The sequence below is a fragment of the Rhopalosiphum padi genome, chromosome 1 (assembly GCF_020882245.1).
Source record: "Rhopalosiphum padi isolate XX-2018 chromosome 1, ASM2088224v1, whole genome shotgun sequence".
Taxonomy (NCBI): Eukaryota; Metazoa; Arthropoda; class Insecta; order Hemiptera; family Aphididae; genus Rhopalosiphum; species Rhopalosiphum padi.
The window spans coordinates 64,869,304-64,892,118 of record NC_083597.1 but is presented as its reverse complement, the minus strand read 5'-3'; the positions used below and the strand labels follow the sequence as shown (position 1 = coordinate 64,892,118).

At 24.1% G+C, this 22,815-nt stretch overlaps 1 protein-coding gene across 1 annotated transcript; it reads left to right on the top strand.

Moving 5' to 3' along the window:
- The first annotated feature begins 956 nt into the window (after positions 1-956).
- Positions 957-17,863, top strand: LOC132932471 (putative sodium-coupled neutral amino acid transporter 11). The gene is made up of 9 exons (XM_060998859.1): positions 957-1,423; positions 7,197-7,284; positions 9,412-9,621; positions 12,711-12,963; positions 13,073-13,158; positions 14,963-15,124; positions 15,199-15,455; positions 16,970-17,053; positions 17,600-17,863. The coding sequence occupies exons 1-9, from the start codon at positions 1,322-1,324 to the stop codon at positions 17,777-17,779; spliced, it is 1,422 nt and encodes a 473-aa protein (XP_060854842.1). The 5' UTR covers positions 957-1,321; the 3' UTR covers positions 17,780-17,863.
- The last annotated feature ends 4,952 nt before the right edge of the window (positions 17,864-22,815 follow it).

Genomic DNA, 22,815 nt, shown 5'->3' with positions numbered 1-22,815 from the left:
ACGATAAAATCGTTTTCTCCATGTTGATCCATTTTTTTGGTGTTGGCCGGGGGCCCCATTTTAATGATTAATTATGTCATATGGACAATTTTATAAGCTAAAGCTTGCTGTAGCTTTTTCAATTCGAAAAAATATTCCGGAACTCAAAAAATCAATTATCAAAAACATTTTTTAAAAAAAAATTGAGCCAAATCGGCCCAGCCGTACTCAATTTATGAATTGTTATACATTTTTGGCTCCAATTTATATATATAGATAATAGTTAAATACTAATAAAATAATAATATGATAAATGCAATATTTTCGGAAAAAATTATATTAACCTACCGCGATACTAAAAGTAAAATAAATGACTTTAATAGCTATATCAAAAAATATACTGCGAAATATACTTAGTGATATAGACTGATGACCGTTTCTACTTAAAATTGTTTTTCATTAACAATGGTATATCGTTGAATTCAAATTTAACACATCAATAACAGTGAACCGCTCGACACCTAATGTACAGCAGAGTGACATACTCAGTCATCTACCTTTTTTTAAGGATTCTGAGGGATGACTTGGCTGTGAACATTTTGGATACTGTGATTTTTCCACGCACGTGACACGCGTATTATTGTTCAATTTTATTAGCACATATCATAATATTTACGTCGTTCGCGCAATGAGTCTTACACACATGCAAAACGTGCAGCGCTATCGGTCGAGAAAAATATATCGTAATGATACAAATCATAAGCGCGTGTACAACTGTTAATGTACAGTATACCAATTTATATCATTACCTTTATAAATACATATGATACACATGTGCAATGAGCGTTATCGCTTATAATATTATTATTGTTGTGCGTGTACGCGCGGATGGGAAATTCGGCGGAAGCGGTTTGCGTCGGTGTGGTGGGGAGGAGCTTCGCTGCCTATCTCCGTGCACATGATAATAATATATTATAGTATTACGCCTAGTATTATCTGCAGCGCCAAACCGTGGAAAACACGCCTCACACAGTTTCCGCCGACCTGCAACGAGTCGCTCTCGTCGCTACAGCAACAACCGTCGCTGTCTATATAAAAAAAAACACAATATTATAGTATATGGGTACGTCATATTACGATATACACGCGTATACTCTACCTGTACCTGTGCCATACCTATACATCACGCCATTCTCATCTCAACGCGAAACGACAAGCGCAAACAGTACTGCCGCCGCCGCCGTCGCAATCCGAACACAATACGAATTCGCGCGGTCCCGTCAGCGGTCGTCGCGTGCCACATATATGAAGTTTTCCAAGACTGTAGGCAACAGCTGGCACAATGTGCTCGACCAACTCCAGCCAGGAATACCTGGTGGCGCCATCGAAGGACGGTATGGACGAAACGAGCTACATACTCCAGCAGCGGCGGCGTCAACAACAGGTCATGATCAATTATATATTATAAATTATAATATACCTATGCACAATAATTTACACGCACGCTTGTATCGTATATAATAATATTATATTTACGCTTGAGTGGCATAAAATATCATATCGTATTTTATATGATTCTTGCATTTCATCAGTTTTACTGCACTTTATTGTTATTGATATAATTATTTACTTAACTATGCCGTCCGATTCATCCCCACGTCAGGTTTCTGTGTATATAAAAAAATTATTATTTATAAATAAACTAATTCTATTGTGCTTTAAACTTTGGACATGCTATAGGCATGAAAATATGAAGGGTTACCGTTTACATACACCGACACGTAATTGAATCATTAATTACTTGCGGCTGTTTACTGCGAATAATTGATAAATTATTTTCCAATGCAAATTGCAACTAAAAGATCAATATGTATAGAGAAAATTTTTACAGAGCTCGTTATTTTTAAAGCTTACCTAACCTTCTACTGAAAAATATCTAATTGCATAATGAATGTCAAAAACAAAATTTCTCCCTCAGTATATTTAATAATCTGAACGAATAATAAAAGGGTCCATTGGAAGTATAGCTGTTGGGAACTGTAGAATATATCATATCAAACTAATATATTCTAAAGTCGTAGTGTAAATATTGGACAAACGACAATATTTTAAATTAAAATAATTTTTATTTTATTTTCATCTTAAAAAATCTTGTTTGTTTTTAACATTTTACTGCTCCTTGCAGGTATTGACGAGTCACGTGCTATTTATCACCTATCAATCTATTTTTTTGCATACTTAAATAAATATATTTTAGAAGTATATTTTTATTGCGCTGGCTGTCTTATAACTACCATTTAAAGTACTCAAGTGAAAATAGTATCAATATGATAATATTAATTATTGTGCATTTAAAATTTAAATCATTGACATATTATGAATATTGAATAGGTTAGGATTTATAAATTAATATCTTAATTAATCTTTTAAAAATGTTAACGTATACATTTGGACATTATTATAAACGTGCCTAGGTATCTATATTAAATAACTAAATACCCATCACTGTATACCAAAACAATATCAAATATCAATTAATTTGTTTTTAGTTAAATAATATTCATTTTTATATTGCGTATTTAATCAAATTATAAAAATAGAAATAAACAAAAGAAAATATACAAATTTATGAATTAAATTAATCATAGTATTTTAGATATTTCTTTGTACCTATAAATATATTAACTTGGTGAGATAAAATTTTTAAATAATATAAATAGTTTAAATATAAATTATTGGGTTGACATGTATTGCAATTATCTAAAAATCTAATACAAATAATAAAATATTATTTGGACTTTAAATATATAATATATTACACATACTATGTAACTTTCTCAATTCTTTTTAATGAAATTTAGTTATTTTATTATGTATAAATATATTCTTATATTTTATACAAATATGACATAGTTTCGTAAATAATAATGTTCAAAAAATATTTTTCTGATAAAAATAAGTTTAAATTTAAATGTAATATCGGGTTAATTTAGGGAAAAAAAATGTTTCCTAAATGTTATGTAAATATAATGTTTATAAATATTACGTACTTTATTTGTATTTTGTTATTTTCATATAAAAATCTATAATAGATACATACCATAGTTTGTACAAATTTAATGTAGGTAGATGCATAAATTATTTTGTCTTATTGGTTATTAATATTTACTTTAAAAGTGAGTATAAAACTACTAGTAATATTATATAGACATAGTTTATTAATACGTATTTAATAACGTACTACGCATACAAAATATAAAATATTATATTGAAATTTTCGTATTTTATCCATTACTGTACGAAAAAGTTTGTATTGCTATAATTATTTTATAAATTATTTAATAAAATTCAAACACTTGATAATTAAAAATTATAATATAATATATTTATTCGTTAGTTCTATAAAAAAAGAAACAATTAATATTATATGGTACACATCTAAACGCTTACAAATTATAATCTTACTAAAGCCAAGGTCAGCCCTCGGTTAACTGAGAACGGTTTGTCGGTATTTGGATATCTTTAATAAATTTTACAAGTTAGTTTGTCTTCAATGTCAGTACTATTCATTGATTCCGATAATAAGAATTGAATTAAATAAGATTATAACTAAATAAATATTATTATATTAATATTTAATGATTTCGAAAAACACACTTTTACTAAAATTGTCGATAGTACAATGATTAATGATTATTCTTTAATGTATGTATTTTGTCTTGTAATCTTTAAGTACAATTTGATACTTTTCAGTCTTGGATAATAATTTATTGATTTTTATATAAAAAGTTGTTAACACTAAATTGCAAATAGTTTTTCATACTGTAGGAAAAGATCGGATTTCAGTAAAATTAAATATTTATATAGATATAGTCTTAAAGTATTATACATTGATTATTTGAATAAACATACCTAAATTTATTAAATAAAAAATATTTTATACAATTTATAACTTTACAGTAATAGAGTCAATACAGAATACATATAATATAAATACGATTTTATAAATAATAAAAATGCAAAGTATAGTTATAATTCAAATAAATAGCTATGCTGTTTAAAACAAAAAAAAAACCGTTTTATTCAAATTGATCCGTTTAAATCTTCTGAACCATGTTTATTTATGTAAACACCATTAAATGTAGGTATACCTATTTTAAGTATTTACTATTTACAAAACCATTTACTTCATCCCACGATATTGATTTATTTATTTTTATATAGTTAGTCCATTATTCGGTATTTAAATGTATGCTATATGCCTGTATGTAATACCTATTAGATTTCTATTCCATATAAATATATTACCAATATACATAAAATTAAAAATTTGGTTAGTATTTTGTGACATTGATAAATCCGACCTGCTACCCTATTAAACAACGTTTAACGTTTTCTCTTTTGTTTTTGGAACCTATAATCTTTTCGTCAAACAAAAATATTTTTCGTCTACTGTATTCAGTATCAACATATCGTATATATGACTATTAAAAGTATTAAGCATCATAATTCGATAAATGTTACCTTGCATAAAAATTAAAAATCAATGAAAAACATGACGTTAAGGAATTGAATAATTTTTATTTTTGTTTAATTCAATTAAAAAAATTTTCATTTCATTTTATTTGGAGTATTATATAATAATTTAGTACCTAATTTGAAATTTGCATATGAAAAAAAAAATTAAAAAAAATTAATAATATTTTTTTAAATATTTAGTAGTTTTCGAAGTGACACATACAAAAATATAATTCAAATTAATATAGACAGAATAATTAATCTTTGAATATAGATAAATTGTTAAGCAAAGATTCATTAGAATTTGAATGGATTTTAGTTTCCAAATAGATTAAAATCGAATTTCTAAAAAGAATGTATTTGACTATATATTTTTCAAATAATATAATATTACAGTTTAAATAATTTAATTAGTTTTATGTATTTTTAATACCAGATCATATAAATAATATTAATAGGTAAGTGGTACATAAAAAATGGGGATTTTGGGAGTACAACCTCCACAGATTTTTTTCGCTTTAGAAATCTGCCAAAGCCCAAAGGTAACAGTTAAATTAATAAGTGTGTCCCCTCAGTCACGTATCCAGAAAGGGTTCATGGGGTCTGGACAGTCCCCTGAAATCAGATGTATCTTAGGACTTGATTGTATCTTAACATAGTTATATTATGAAAACTAAAGTTATTCACAAATTGTATTATGAACTATATATTTTAAATTCTGAGCAGAGGAATGAATGTATCGATTTTACAATGATGTACTTTTTTTTGTCTATAAACACTTTTTAGATTAATAAAAATTGAATATAGATATTACTTTGGGGAGTCAAAAGTAAAATATTCCTAAAAGTAAATGTTATAATCAATAAAAACAAATAAAAATTCAATGAAAAATGGGCATTTTGTAGAAATCAAGGTTTTGGATTATTATTTTATTTATTTTTTTTTTTTGGCGCAACTCAATAACGAATAATCGTAGATACTTGAAACTTTCATCAAATGTTCATATTATCTTTTTTTTTAAATAAAATAAAATTTTCAAAATAAACTATTTTTAGCTGTTTATAGAGATGAGAATTTTTCAATTTTTTTTTTCTTGAAATTTTGATTAAAAATTATTTGCTGTTAAAAAATACTTGAAAATTTACTAAAAAACTCCTCATAATTTTTTAATTTCTCAATAGAAAATTCAATAAAGAATCCCTGATCTTCATAAGTAAATAATACCATTAATTATAGAATAGTCTATACTCTATTCTAAATACATAAAAGCAATATTTTTTTATAGACATTTAAATTTCAAATTTGCATAAAATTAATTATTTAAACGACAAATAACGATATGTTAATTATTATGTTAATAATTTAAAAACAGTTTTTGTGAGAAGTTAAAACTTAAAACATTTACGTATATATTTATTTAATTTATTATACACAATTTCATTTTTGATTTATTTTAAGATATTATATCAATTTATACTATGAACCTATGTCCTATTTTACTCTTTTACAGAAAGGTGTTATTAAATTTTGAGTTATTTACGTTAATAAATATGATATATATATATATAATTATAATAATTAAATACTAAGATGTTTAAGAATACAATAAATGCAATATTTTCCATAAAATTATATTAATCTACTAATACTAAAAGTAAAATAAATTACTTTAATAGCTAAATTAAAAAAATATATCATTTGGGGATATATATATACTGTTACGGCTCAGTCGGCTCAGAATCATTTTTTATATATAATGGTATATCATTAAATTTTAATTTAACACACCCATACTTGTGACCTACTAGACATAAAATGTACAACAGAGCAGTACGCACTTGTTTACCTTTAAAAAAAAATTGATTTGTGTTATTTTTTAGTATTAAAATTGAATGTTATTGTTATTGTAAGTACTATTATGCAGGCACAGTGACGACAGTATTTTGTCATTGTTACCCGAACCATCGGTCTGTTATTAGAAATAGTAAAATGTATATTGGATATTATTATACTTTATTAAAATTAGTAATTTTATTTCCCTTTCTATAAGATAAAAATATTAACGAGTATTTTAGAAAAAAAGTAACTTTATTTAGTTACTTAGATTCATTTATATTTTAAAATTAACTTTAATTTAGCTTAGTTATTTTTAATTTAAAAAAATAGTTAACTTGCCCACCTTTGGAACATAAAACAGGCTATAATTATTATTTATAAGTTAGATACAGTTTACAACGTAAACAATTATTTTTAATCAAATGATGCAACAATTTGGGTTGTCATTGAAAATTTATTTACGGGAACTATTTCTTAATGCATATATTTTGCATTCATGTAATTTGTTCAACTTTAATAATATATAATTATAAAAAAAAATAAGCATGTAAAATAAATTTGAAATTATATTATTTATGTCATACAACTCATTCTACAATATTCGTTGTAAGGCTAAAGTAAATTTTAACTCGCCTGCTTGTACATTAAGCAAATCATATAAATATTTAAATATTCGTTTAATGTATAATTTTCAATTATTTAAGACTTAAACATTGCATGGTATGTAGCATAATATGATCAATGATAACATATTATGATGATTACTATATGAATCTAAAATATGTATCTTTATAAAAATTTGCTTTGACGGGTTCAATTAATACATTTTTCACATATCGACCTTTGATTGTATTTTTTATTAGGCGATGGATGGAGGCGACAACCTCAAAAACTGTCCAAAGTTTGCGAGTTTCAATTACATCAACTCAATTATTGGTAGTGGTGTTATTGGTAAGTTGTATAATTAAATACAAGTTTTCTAATTTATAACTAGTACTAAATAGGCATGATCTATTACAAATATTTCTATTTAAGTATTTTTTTGTAAGGGCAACTAATTGGTATTTACTAATTACTATATAGTATATTTAGGTATTATATATTTATATATTAGGTACAAAAATAACAAAACAATACAAAAATTAAAGTATTTTCAAAAATTTAGTTTAGTTTTAGCAATAATACTATAAACCATATACATAGTATAATAAAGTATAATATATAGTAATAAAACATTACAATTACACTTGTACTTTTTAATTTTATATATTTACGATAAACTTTGAAATATTCTATTGAATTAAATTACATTTATAAATCATAAAATATAAATATATACCTTCTGTGTACACACTGTAAATCCATACAAAATCTGCGTTTTCCGTTAAATTATTTAAATATAAAAATCGAGTTCTTAAACAACTCAATATCATCATAGAATTCACTAATTGAATAATATTATTAAATAAAATTTTAAAATAAATAATTTTAAAATACTTTGAAAAATTATAATATAACTTTCTATTTTTATTTTTTCATATTTTCAATGTATAGAATAATTTATTACCAACTATTTGTATTACTTAACTAAAAAAATACAATTTTTCTAATAAACCAAAAAATTATAAAACAATCTATTATGGATTTAAATTTCTATCTTAAGCCTTACTTAATACGATATATTCAAACAATATTGTCGTACAAACACGTAATTAATCACGCTTGTATGGTTATAAATATTAAAATAAATCAGTTCAAATTTGTATAACATCTAAATATGTATCTACTATTTATGATGATAAATATGGCATGATTTCATTAGGTTAAATTAAGTTTAATAATACGAGGCCGTTTATTAACTAAAATCAAAAAATGTTTAAAAAAAATAAATGACACGCTTTATTGTAAAATCAATAGAATGTCCATAATAGGTACCACAAATTGGTAATTTATTCTTGTAAAAAATATATGAAATAGTGTTTAGGAGATTTTAAATACCAGTTACTAAGCGTATATATATTTTACGATGATATTTTGTTTAAATTTGGCAACAAATATAATTCTAGAAATGTCATTTTACCTAATTATATTTTCTATTGATATTTTAGTGTATAGTAGTTACTTATTTTAAAACTTATTGGATCTTTTCTTAGATAAATACTCGTATAATTTTTAAAATTTGTTAAAGTTTATACAATTTACAAATTGAATTCTTAAAAATTATATCACGTTTGAGTTATATATACACTCACACGCATCACAGTTATTAAATCAATACATTTAGGTTATTTTAATATAAGTTTTTAACTATATGGTATAAATGATGTATAATAGAAGACAATATTATATCATTATTATCTATGTATTAGAATGTTACTTCCTTGATATTTAGAAATTATATTACACCGAAAGACACTATAAATCATCAATAAACTACATAATAAAACACAATTAAAAATACCAAATAATATTTGATGACCAAAAAAATATTCAATTTTTTACGTACTTTGACAAATACATCTTATGCAAACATTTCTAATCATCAAAAAAATATTCTACTAAAAACTTTTAAACTACTTATATTTAGTATATATTTTAACAGAAAAAGCATACCAAAACAGAGTAACAGCTAAGTAATAGCTTCCACGATTTCTCGTCCTATTTAGAACCTTAAATATATTCTGTTTCTAAAATAGTCATCAAATACATATACATTTTTACTATAAAAATTTATATATACGTAACTACAATATTTTATATTAATAAAATAAAAACGAATAATTAAAATTGTTGTCAAATAAATATATTATGTTGAAATTTAAAGTTGAGGTGGTTACACACTATAACACATAAGTGGATTGATTCACGCGTGGGCTTAGTTTTAGTTACATAAAAACTCATACTTACTGATTAAATTAGAAAAATATTGGCAAAGTCAATAATTATACTTATATCTTATTCATATAAGTTATAAAATATGACATATACATCACTCCACGTGTCCCGTCGATAAGAAGAATATAATCACTTTAAATTTATAATTGTACATAATACATAATTTAATTTAATTTGTTTTAGGTATACCATATGCGTTTAATTTGGCTGGTGTCGGAATGGGAGTTATATTATTGGCATTGGTAGCGATTGTCACTGATTACTCATTAGTTCTTATGTTGAGGAGTGCACACATAAGTGGTTCTTTTTCATATCAATCATTAATGAAATCTGCTTTTGGCAGATATGGTTTCGTAGTTTTATCCTTTCTACAATTTATTTATCCTTTTATAGGTAAGTATCATATAATAAAAAGAAAATTAAACATAAATAGTATTCTTAAGTTTTAACTCAAGCTTAAAATATTGGCGTTATGATACAACTATAACTAATTTCTGAATAAACCTTAAATAGGATTGTATAATTTTAAAATTTAGGTAACTCAAAATATAGATTGTAGAACAACTTATATTGTTAATTGTTATGATTTAACTACAAATTATGCATATACAAATTAAATATCATACTTTATCTTAAAAACATAATTTTAATTTGGAAATTATATACGTATACATTAAAAATTTTACATCGTATAATATATATATATATATATACATACAATGTTATGAATACTATTTTGTGAATATTTAAATTTTATATTTTCTTAATAATCAAGCTTTAGCTTTTTAGTAATTATAAAATTAGAATAATAATAGTGCATTATACTCACACATGATGCAGTATTCAACTTAAATGCATCTAGGGTGGTAATAATTCATGTTACATATTATTGTCAATTTAAAATTAAATATCATAAGAATTATGAATAATAATGAGTAATGACTAATGACTATTGACTATAGATTAATTCGTTAATGCACTCGAAATATGTTAATAATAACCGTATTAATACTCATAGGATCTACGTAAATAATATACATTTGCAGGTCCACAACGTGTTTTCATTTATCACCGACATTATGCAAAACTTAAACACTTTTATTTTATCGTTAACCTTCAAAAAAATTGCTAACACATACAAAATATTTTTTGATTTACGTGTATAGTGTATACAATAAAATTAAAAAGTTTGATTATAGCTTTATCCGATTTTCCTGTCAAACCATATGTGATTATTATGGTAAAAAATGAATGCACTGGGGACATTCATATATATATTCATATATACTACATACTTATTAATTTTACATTAGAATATAATCTACCCCAATAGTGAGTTATAGTGATAAGCATAAATTATAAAATATCATTAGAAGTGAAGTCTGACAAACTGTTTCCGCTCAGAATCGTTTTTGATAATATGCAATGATTTATAATTTAATTTAAATTTAACACATCCATTATTGTGATCTACTCAATAACAAAGTACACTCGAAACTTATGTGTACCATACGTCTATACAGCGGAGCAACTTCCTGTTTTTTTTTTTTTAATTTACACTACCATGACGGCATCACTCATCATACTACGTCCAACGTCGTGTACTCATATGCGCTATCTTTCATAGTACCTCACACACACGTTATTTTATATTTTGTTTTAATACCCGATGTTATTATTATACTATATTTTTGAAAAAAATAAAATTTTTTTTCATAGTTCTATTTTTTTTTATGTATAATATATATATGAATAAGTATATTTATGTATTTCCTTTTAATTTTAACCTATGTTTTTATTTAATTTTTATGACAATAACTCTTTTTTTTACTTATAATGATAAAATATAACTAAATAATATTATACATAATATGTAATAGTGAATAATATAAAACCAACATTTTAAAAATTTAGGATCATTTAAACTTAATAAATTATTAGTTTATTTTTTTGTCCATATATATAATATGTATTTATATACTCGTATATACGTATATATACCTATAGTCCTTAATATATATTAGGCTTGAATATTTGGATATTAGCCACCAGGCGTCAACGTTGTTCGAATAAAAAATAGTATAATATAATAGCCAATAAATAATATAAGACCCATAATATTATTTCATTGTATTGCTTAGATCTGTCAATGTTTAACAACTTTGATTAAACCTGTGTAAATATCGTATTTGAATGATTCTAAAAGTGTGTATGAGTATTGTGACTTAATGTTTGTACAAATGTTATAAAATTATTTTACGCAAAAAAACACATTAACCTTTTAAAAAAATTGAACAAAAGTTATCAAGTCTAATACGTTTGTGGTTATAATTTAGTAATTTTATTAGTAAAATATAAAAAGACTTTTTAAAACTATTATAATATTATAATATTATTATTGCAATATTGCCACATTTCCTTGCTACACGCCAGCATAAAGTTCGGTGCCATTAGATTTAACTTCGTTGAATTATTTCAAATTCACATTGAAAACGTCAATAGTTATACTTTACATTACACATTATAAATTAATATTGCTGTAAACAAGCTTGTTGTGGGAGTAGGAAGGCCAATTAAACTAATTTAATCAATATCTGTTCTAGTATAGTACTTAGTGTAATACTAGTCTTAATTATAGACTAAAGTATTTATATTAGTTGTTCCTTATACTTAGTTCATAACAATATTTTAAAGATATGTACTTATATAGATATAGTAGTAAAGATACCTCTTTAATATAGCCTTATACTAAGTTTTGCTAATGTGAAAAGTCGATTGTAGCTAAATAAAATTATATTTATTTTATTTATTTAACTAAAATAATTTAAAGTTTTAATAATAATTATTAACAATTTAATCATTACTAATTAAATATTAAACAACTATAAATTAATAAATATTTAGATGTGTAGCCTGGTATACTTACTAATTAATATTAATTTCATACATATCCACTCAAAATTATACATAAATAAAATTAATATTTTCTTGGAATTCATGTAGGTATATAATATTATAATACTATTTAATACCAAAAGTTTAAATATACCCTCTGCACATTCACATTATTATTTTTAAGTTTATTACAAACCAAATTATTTTTAATTTAACTCCATATATCGTGTATATATTTCATCACATATTATATTATGAGTTATAACAATACAAAATACATATAGGTAATTACTAATTACTAATTATAGTAAGTAATTTACATTGTGATGTAATATGTAATTTTAATAAAATATTTATTTGCAATAAGTATCTACGTATTGACATTAGGATTATGTAATATAATATATAAATGTATTAAATTTTTTATTACGAATTAAAAAAATATAAGATTAACTATCATATTCTATGTATATCAGTAGCTATAATGTTATATATAACAATATATATAGTTAAATCATACGTTGAGTCTGTTAAGCCTGTACTTAGTACCTACGATTAAAATTGTATTCAAATGTATCTTTTTACAGCGATGATAAGCTATAACATAATCGTCGGGGACACTGCAACAAAGGTCTTGATTCGGCTGTTTTCGTTGCCACATGACTCTATATTTGCCCAACGGTATTTCGTCATAGCAATGGCTACAATTTTTATCACGGCCCCTTTGTGTATGCTAAGAAATGTTGCAAGACTGGCAAAAGCATCTATTGTGTCGTTCATCATGGTTTTAGTTATCTTTGTGACTATAGTCATCAGATACGAATCTCTACACGAAGTTATGTAAGCCGTCACACTAAATTATATATCAGTATGTACTCTTACCTAACACCTGTACATGATTATTAAATTTCAAAAAAATTCCCCTGTCCCACTTTTTTAATTTCAATAGGTCTACAGTAACCAATGTCGGTAACATTAGCACATGGGATTTTGTTCGGCCTGGTGCGATTCAAGCTATTGGAATAATGTCATTCGGTAATATTTGCTCTTATCTATATAGTATATTTATTATTGTAAATATTGACTTTTATGACATTATCGGACAAAATATTTTTAAAACAATACATATTCATAGTATAAAGGAAAACGGAATTTTATATCCCAGAAATATTCGTATCAATTCTATTATGACAATGTACATTACGCAAAATATAATGAGTGTATTTAGATATTAAAACTATCTAATATTATATGATTGATCGATATGCATAATATGGCACGTATAAACTTAAATATATGTATAACCAATTTCATTCCATATAGATGATAGCAAATAAAAAAAATAGTTCAGAATAAATAACAAAATTAATCACTCATACAAAATATATTATTAAATGTTAAAATTAAATTTAAAAAAACTTGTTGTTATATTTTATGTAATCCTTTATTTTATAATTAAATACTCTGACACAATATTTTATAAAAAAAATTAATTAGAAATTTCTTTTACCGCAGTAGTATTTTGCACATGTATAAATGCCGTCATTAATTACCTACATATGTATGACTATATACAGCGTGTTTCCTTTAAAATGTAACACGAAATATTTCAGTCCAGTGACCTTAGATTGATATGGGATTTCTGGGAGAAGATAGGGAACACCTAATTACACATTTTTTGATGATTTTCAAAATTTTTATATCTTCCAATGTACGCATACACTGATACACAATACAACTTGCATTTTTTTAAATAGCAACAGATGTTTTCAATACAAAATTCGGATCGTCCAAATTTTTTTAAGTCATTTTTACCTTTTAACCATGGCTTTAAAACTAAAAATGACTGAATGACAACGAGTAGATGTTTTAATTTAAATCATTGAATTTTTCGCCGATTATCCTATGATTTTTACAAATTTTTGTGCGATTCTGCATATTTTTTTTCACTTCTAATATATTTTTAGACATTGAATAAATTATTTTTTTATTTTATTTGAAGTATACGCTTATCTCAAATTTTGTTTTATGTACTAAGAATAGCGTGTAAACGATTTGATACAACATTTTTAATTTCTATTATTTAAAAATAAAAATTAATTAATATGCCAATACCTATCTTACAAATGGTTCAAAATTTAATCCGTCATTCTCTCTGCACAACTGTAGACGACGCATTGCTTCCATTTGAGTAGCTGCTAAAATATGTTCTTTTTGAATTTCTACACAAGTATTTAAAATGTTATATTTAAATTACGCGGAATTACATGGAAATTTGTTAAATTATAAGATAATCGTTAAAAAATTCAATATTTAAATTAAAACATTTTTTCAGGGCTTGAAACCGAAAAAAAAATTTCGATTTTGATTTCAATATTGGTTACCGGTTTTTTATTTTTTCGATTTTGATTTTGAATACCGTTTTTAATTTTTGTTTGATTTTGATTTCAATTTTGAATACCAGTTTTAATTTTTTTCAATTTTGTGAAATCGAAAAATTTTGAAAAATGATTTTCTCGTTGTCATTCAGTCAATTTTGGTTTTAGAGCCATGGTTAAGAGGTAAAAATAATTTAAAACAATTCGGGTTAACATCTGTTGCTATTTAAAAAAATGAAAGTTGTATTGTGCACGCGTACACTAAAAGATATAAAAATTTGAAAATCATCAAAAAATGTATATTTAGGTTTTCCCTATCTTCTCCATATCAATTTGAGGTCACTGGACTAAAATATTTCGTGTTACCTTTGAAAGGAATAGCACTTATACAGTGCGATTAGTGTATACCACTAAACACTAATCTAACTCGTATAATTATGGTTTTTTCTTTTATTATTTAGGTTTTATGTGCCACCACAACGTGTTTTTATTGTACGACTCCATCGAAGGAGCAAGTCAAACTATTTGGAACTGTGTTACACATGTCGCTGTCTCAATATCGTTCTTGCTTATGGTTGCATTTGGACTAGTTGGATATGCTACATTTGGTGATCTCACTCAAGGTACGTTGGTTTTCTTTTCAAAAATGGATAACGCTGCATAAATATATGTTGTATCTACGATGTTAAACTTATAGGTGATTTGTTGGAAAACTATTGTTGGAACGATGATTTAATCAACATATCAAGGTTGTTGTTTTCATTAATAACGCTACTCACATTCCCGTTGGAATGTATGGTCACTAAGGCTGTTGTCGATCAAACGCTTAGGGGTGGCACCGATCCCATTCCAATGTCGAAAAAAAGACATGCTATAATTACGATTTCTATTCTTGTGGCAACTTACTTTGTTTCCATATCCACTAAATGTCTTGGAATAGCCTTAGAAATAAACGTAAGTATTATGTACTTTTTATCGTAACTCTTAAGTTACTGAGAAAATTTCATGAAATGTGATTATTTTATGAAAAACTCGTAAGTTCTACCCCCCTCCCCCGCTCGTTTTGCACACCAAACTCCTGGATGATTAAGATCCTGTCACCCTCGTTGAATCACGCCAACCACCATTTAGGGCTTCACTCTCTTTGCATCTTGAAATTTAGTATCTAATACTACCTATCTACCTACATATTATTTCATTAAATTTAAAATACAATAATTTATAAAATTGTATGTGTATTTATAATAATAACAGTTTAATTAATTTACATGTTTATAATGCAATTTTATTTAACAATATTATATAAATGATTGTCTGCAAAAGCCTAGACTTTTTAAAGAAACAATACTTCATATCAAAAATGTTTACATATCATAGGCGAAGATTTGATTGAATTTTAGGGAGGGCTTAAATCTTTCTTTGCAAAATAAGCTTTGCCCCCACACCTCCTCACTAATATCAATATATACAGGGCACGCCGTTTATAAGACTCACGGATATTAGGTTCAGACGCTTATTAGATTCAACATCGTCTGGAACGATCCGGACGTATCCAAATACATTATAAAAAATTCGGTTATAAGACTCAAATTTCGTAAAAAATAAACATTTTTGGTTAAAATTTAGAAATAAATTGGTTTTTAAAAATTACATATTTTTAGGTTATTTCTGGTTTCAATTCATGCTTTTTAATGTGTGTATTACAACAAATTTTATCGAATTTCACATTTTTTTGCAATTATCGTTATTGTAATATGAGTACGAGAAATATATTTTCAAAATATTAATACTCAAAACAAACCAAAATTATAAAATTTTTTCATAAATAATAAATACATCATACATCTTTTATAATTTTTTATTAATATGTAATAATTTTTATAATATGTATTATAATTTTAATTTTTTTATCAGAATTTTTAAATTTTTTCAATAATAGATATGTAATATGTAATATTATACCTATATATTAAAGTAAATTAAAATTAAAGCAAAATATATAGTAAAATAAAATTCATAAATATGTAATTCAATTTTTTTCACCACTGCCTTTAAGATTCATTCGGTTATAAGACTCACTAGTCACTTTGTGCCGGTCCCAAAGTGAGTCTTATATAAGCTCAGTACAGAAAGTTTTATCTTATACTTAATATATTTTTTATACAGATTTTAGGTTTTGAAATTGTTATACAAATTTTATATAGAAACATGATGAATAATAATTTGCAATCATGTACATCACTGTCCACTTTGTATTATATTTTTACTAAAAAAATTGTTTGCTTTTTAGCGATTTCTGTAATTGTGATTAAAACAGACAGCTTCAAAGTTACAAAAATATAAATTTATTCATACTTCTTTGGGATGGAATTTTTTTAAATTTAAAAAAAATATTTTCATAATATATTTATATAATAATTATAACATTTATAACATTATAAATAATATATATCATTATCTATTATTAGGGAGTTGTGGCTGCAATTCCATTGGCATTTGTTTTACCAGCAGCTATTTATATTAAAATATCCAATGACTCATGGAAAGAAAAGGTAATATCCTATTTATAATATTATAATATTAGCAAGGATGTAAATTATTAGATTTGGAATCACATATTAAACAAAAATTCTTTATGATTTAACATTTTAAAGAAAATCAAAGTATTGTAGATATATAAATATACAAAAGACAACATGTTATTATAAATGTTGAATGTTTAATTTATTTAAGTTTTTTTATACTTTGTTTGAGTTAAAACTTTTATAGATATATTATTAATTAATAAATATAAAATTTATATTGGGAGTATATATTTTAAATTCAGATATTTGAAAAAAGATATTTGATTTGTGATATCTAATTTATACAATATTATAATTAAACATAAATATTTCAAAGTAGTCGTAATATTATTTTAAGTTTAAGGTACTTGAACATCAATAAAAAATCTAAGGTCTATTTAAAAAGTCCAAAATGTTCTAATAATTATTTTTAGTAGTCTGCTATTATATTTAAAATATAATATAAATGTTGATTATTGTTTTTCATAACCAAATTGAATAGTATAATGTATTTAATATTTTTTTTTACTTTAGATTCCTGCATATTGTTTGGCACTGTTCGGCACAATAGTAGCTGCATCTGGTATATCATTAGTCGTGTACGAGATTTTAACTTTTACTGCGGATTCTTGCGAGAATGATAGGATAATGGATCACTGTTATGTTAACGACACATACCTCCCAACCAACATTATCCAGTTACCATTAAACTAAATTATTTTTACTACGAATATCTTTTCATGATAATATTTATGATTACGTTCTAGTCTTTAACAAATATATTTTTATTTTATTTTTTTTTGTGTTAATCTTAATTTAGAAGAATTCTAGCTTAATCTATAGTATATATAGCGGTAGGTATATCAAAGTATGTAATACGTGTATAATATTATTACTTAGATATATTTATTTGTGTTGATATATCTCAGATGATCCTAAGTTTTAACTTTGACGTACCTATCAATAAAATACTTTGTATTCTTGTTTCTCGGTTAGGTTATCTTTCTTAAGCCTTGATATTGTCTCTAGTATAAATAATAATATTTATGAAAAAAATATAATATAAATAACATAGTATAGTCTTGTTGACAAATCTAACAAGGCTAATAATAATTTATACAACTGGAGTTAGTATTAAAATTTAAAGTGGTTGATTCCGGTTATGATTGTTGTCAACCATTTACTAACGCTTTTAAGGTTATGTACGAGTTAAAGGTTTAATTGGTTATCTGTAGATACAACTATACAAGTGTTCAATTATATTGTACTTAAGTACAATTTTAAACCTAATATAATTTTTAAAAATTTTAAATAATTTAAATAACTATAAAAAACGAAAATGCAACAAACCAATATAACTGTAGGTATAAACTATTCGGCTATTCCGGTGTAAAACCTTGATAATTTGCTAATGTCCTTCTAAAACACTTCACACGTATCTTGTAAATACTAAATTGACAAAGACACATAGATACTTGATTCTTATACACGCATACGTATCAAGATTCAAGATAAAATAATACATTAATTGTGAGTTTATAGTCATCAAATACACAGCATAATAAGGTAGCTATTGTACTTGAGTTCATGATACATTCACATTTTTATTTTTTGATAAACTTAAAACTTTAAAAAAACAATTTTATTAAATATTTAAGATACATCGTAATCATAAAGTAATTTAATTAGTTTTAATCCTTTGATCTGAATATTGTATTTATTAAATAAAATATTTTAAACATTATATAATTTAATTTAATATAGTGATATATAAACTTTACGACAATAGGAGTATTCTAGCAACTAATTTATTCAAAATATGTCATAAAATATTTAATAAAAATAGGCAGTTCTTTTAAATAACTTTTAAAAAAACTATATTATTAAAGCTGTTTTCTGTTATTTACGCATGTATATCTTTTAAAATAACTTAATTTAAATATTTCGTACATCAAAATAAAATTAAAGTTAGTTATGAAAACTATTTTTATTAATATTATTAATATAATATCAAAGTGAATTTTTAGCTGATATCAGTATATTTAAAAAATCGCTAACTTCGAAGCTTTATTTAATTATTTTGTAAATGTAGTCTTTAATATATACATTCATTAAATAATAACGAATAATAAGTACTTCAAGCATCTGTGTAATATTTTCCTGAATTAATTTATATACTCGTTAAATAATTATTAATTTATCAATCATTTATAGAAATTAATGTTTTCCTGGTTTTCAATATATATCTAATCATTATATAATCATTTAATTTAGTTATTTTTTAACTGTTTATAATGCTTTATATAAATCAATTAATTTTTCTTATTGTGCTATAAGTTTAATAATGATGTACCTATAGAAATGTATTACATTGTAATATTTAATTTAAAACAATAATAATTTGCCCACGTTATATTATGTTGGATATTATCACAAATTCATGAGCCTATAATAAAATATTATTTGTTTAAATAACTTAAAATATAAGATAAAATATTAAACATAATAAATCATTTAGATTAATTTATTATTTACTTATTTAACGGACTATTGTAACAAAATTGTAAATGATAAATAAATACTTGGTAAACATAATAATTAACAACAAGTTATTTGAAACAATTATTATATTATAATATAAATTATAGTTTAACAATCAAGTGCAACTGAGTATGAGGATTAAAAAATCTATGGCCAAAGACTGAGTCCTATCATTTCTTTAGTGGATAATTATGCATGTAATTTATCGTAATTTGAAACAGCAAGTACAATGATTATGACGTCATATTATAACAAAGACTATTAGTTTATTACTGTACACATTTTTTTAAATTTTATATTCAAATAATATGAATGCATCAAACCAAATATTGAAATTAAATAACTATCAATAATTATTTTATTTCCATATTTAATAACATACACATAGTACAGGTATATGTATATTATATTTTTATATTTTTAACATAAATACATTTATAATATTATACCGTTTTATTATGATACGGTTTTGCTTTAATAAGTACATTATGATTTATGGGTCACTATTATATTTATTAAATTTGAAATTCAACGATATATCATTATTCATTGTAAACGAAAAACGATTCTAAGCGGAGTCTATATCACTAAGTATAGTAGGTATATACTATATAGTATGTGTATACTTATTTTATGATATAATTATTAAAGTAATTTATTTTACTTGTGATAGTATTATGGAATATTGCATTTATTTATTTAATTATTATAATAATGTATATTTATGTATATTTATAATATCATATAATATACACTAATCGACTAGTTAACTCAGAATTTATTAACATATTTTTATAAATACCAGAAAAGAGTAAAAATAAGTTAAATTAGGTTCATAGTATAAAACATAAATTTGTGGGATCTCTCATGGGACCCAGCAACCTAACCTAACCTTATCAACATTTCTAAAAAGAAAAATTTTAAAAATTGATAATTTCTCATGTCTAAATAACAATAATAGTCGAAATATTTTGAACATTTTATCGTGAATATAAAAAAATAATATAAACATAAAACATTTGGTGAAAATTTCAAGTACATTCGGTTACTTAATATTCGTTTATACGTAAAGTCAGTTAAACTAAAAAAACAAAACCAAATAATTCTCATTTTAACTTATTTTTTTCGATAATAAAAAAAAGTACTAGGAATTTTTTATTTTTGACTCACTAAAATACCAACTAGATCAAAATTCACTACCAAAAACCACCCCATATTTTACTGTCCACAAAACTGATGATTGCTACGCTTAGAATCTAAAATATTATAAATTATGTTTGCTGCATTTCTTTTTTAAGAATTTGATGTATGAAACTACAAAATGTTATTACTTTTGCAATCATTTTTAAAGGGGCTTGGTGGGCTTTTTTGGGGAGGGATAAGCTCTTTTAGGCCACAGATCTTTACCAATAAGTAATAGTTTTTGTAATTTTACATTTTTCTTTCAAAAAATTGAACTTAGTTCATATAATCTATTCATTCTACCTAAAATATAATTTTTTTTTAACGATATGTCGATATGTGATATGTTGAACCTAGTTTATTGGCGATATTCTATTGTTATGTGTTTGACTGTAAAAGTATAATAATTCAACAAATTTAAAATTTCACTTCTTGTAAGTTGGTCATTGTATTAAATTTGTATAGATAGTGTATACAAATATACGTTATTAAATGTCTACTAAATACCTAGTTTGCATGAATATTCATGAAATATTAAATAGTATAGAAAATTCGTTCGCCTACTGCAGCGTGTTGTACTTCAGTATAAATAATTATTTGAATACTACTTATGCAATATTTTATATAAGTATTTATAATTTATTAATAAATTCAATTTTTAGAATTGCGTATTATTTTAATACCGCAATAAGATAACTATTATACTAGGTATAGTATATCGTAATATAAATCTAATATTAATACAAAAATCGTCGTCATTCGATGAAAATCATGAATACAAAATACAAATCCATCATAATAAATCACATTAGTTATTAAACGTATACCTATATCTAATCTATATGTATGTACTGTTCTTATAATTTATTTATATATACCTATACAATTAAGTGTAAATCAATAGATAAGGTTAATGTTCAAATAAATAGGAACATAGTATATTTTATATGTGTTGTAGATAAAGCCATTATTAGAACTGTGTTTTTCAATTAACACAATAATATGTTTGTAACCTATAGCCACTTGTATAGACATTGAATTGTCGAGTATAATTCACAATCGAGTGTATTGTTTGAAGTGTTTGAACTTTTAATTCATTAATTCAACAATCATCTTTTGTACCAATTTAATGTCAAACCTAATCGTTTACTCCTAGGTCCTATCTAAGTTTTTTTTAGAAATGTTAAATTTTAATAAATTTTAAAGCTAGGTATGTTTAACAAATACTGCAGTTATAGTATTACAATCGATTGCAGATCAATAATTTTTTATTATACGATAGGGTCCGGATGAATATTTAATCTTACTGTTTATACCAACAGTAAATTACATAACTGTAAACAATCTACAAAGTACAAATATTTATTTAATAAATATTTGATACGTAAGGTGATTAGGTGAATATAGTTTTACTAATATATTATATCGATAAATTTTCTCTTTTAAATATTTACTTCAAATATTATTATATTATATAGTATAATATTTTATTTTATATTCAAGTAAAAAGCATTTAACAAAGTGACAATTACAACTGTTCGTAAACGTAGAACTGTAGTTTAGTATATTTATTTTAGTACTCAGTACCTATAGAAGTTAGCAGCCAATCTGTGATATTCACAGCCTCACAGGATAATTTGTTTTTAGTATTCGAAACATTTGCCACTTATGACATAAGTAATAAACCTAATACCAAAATATATTTATTGTTTATACTATGATTTGTAATGCAAAACCTAATAATATTATGATGATGACATAGCAATTTGCAATCGTAAATTATCATAAAAAAATATAAATATATAATATTATTTATGATTACAATATATAATATAAACATAATATTGGACAAATGTACGTATGAAAATTTTTTCGGATAATATGACGTAACCAGTGTCTATTGGTGAACTATACCAGTGCCGGATTTACGTACCTATAAGATACAGTGTATACTGTATAGTGTATCTGATACACAACTGTCTTGGGGGCCTCCAAAAAATTGTTCAAGTGAGCATTTGTCATATTCC

Coding starts and splice junctions, on each gene's coding strand:
- LOC132932471 (XM_060998859.1), top strand. CDS start 1,322: ATGTGCTCGACCAACTCCAGCCAGGAATACCTGGTGGCGCCATCGAAG. Junction 13,159..14,962: donor TATTGGAATAATGTCATTCG/GTAATATTTGCT, acceptor TTTATTATTTAG/GTTTTATGTGCCACCACAAC. Junction 17,054..17,599: donor ATGACTCATGGAAAGAAAAG/GTAATATCCTAT, acceptor TTTTTACTTTAG/ATTCCTGCATATTGTTTGGC.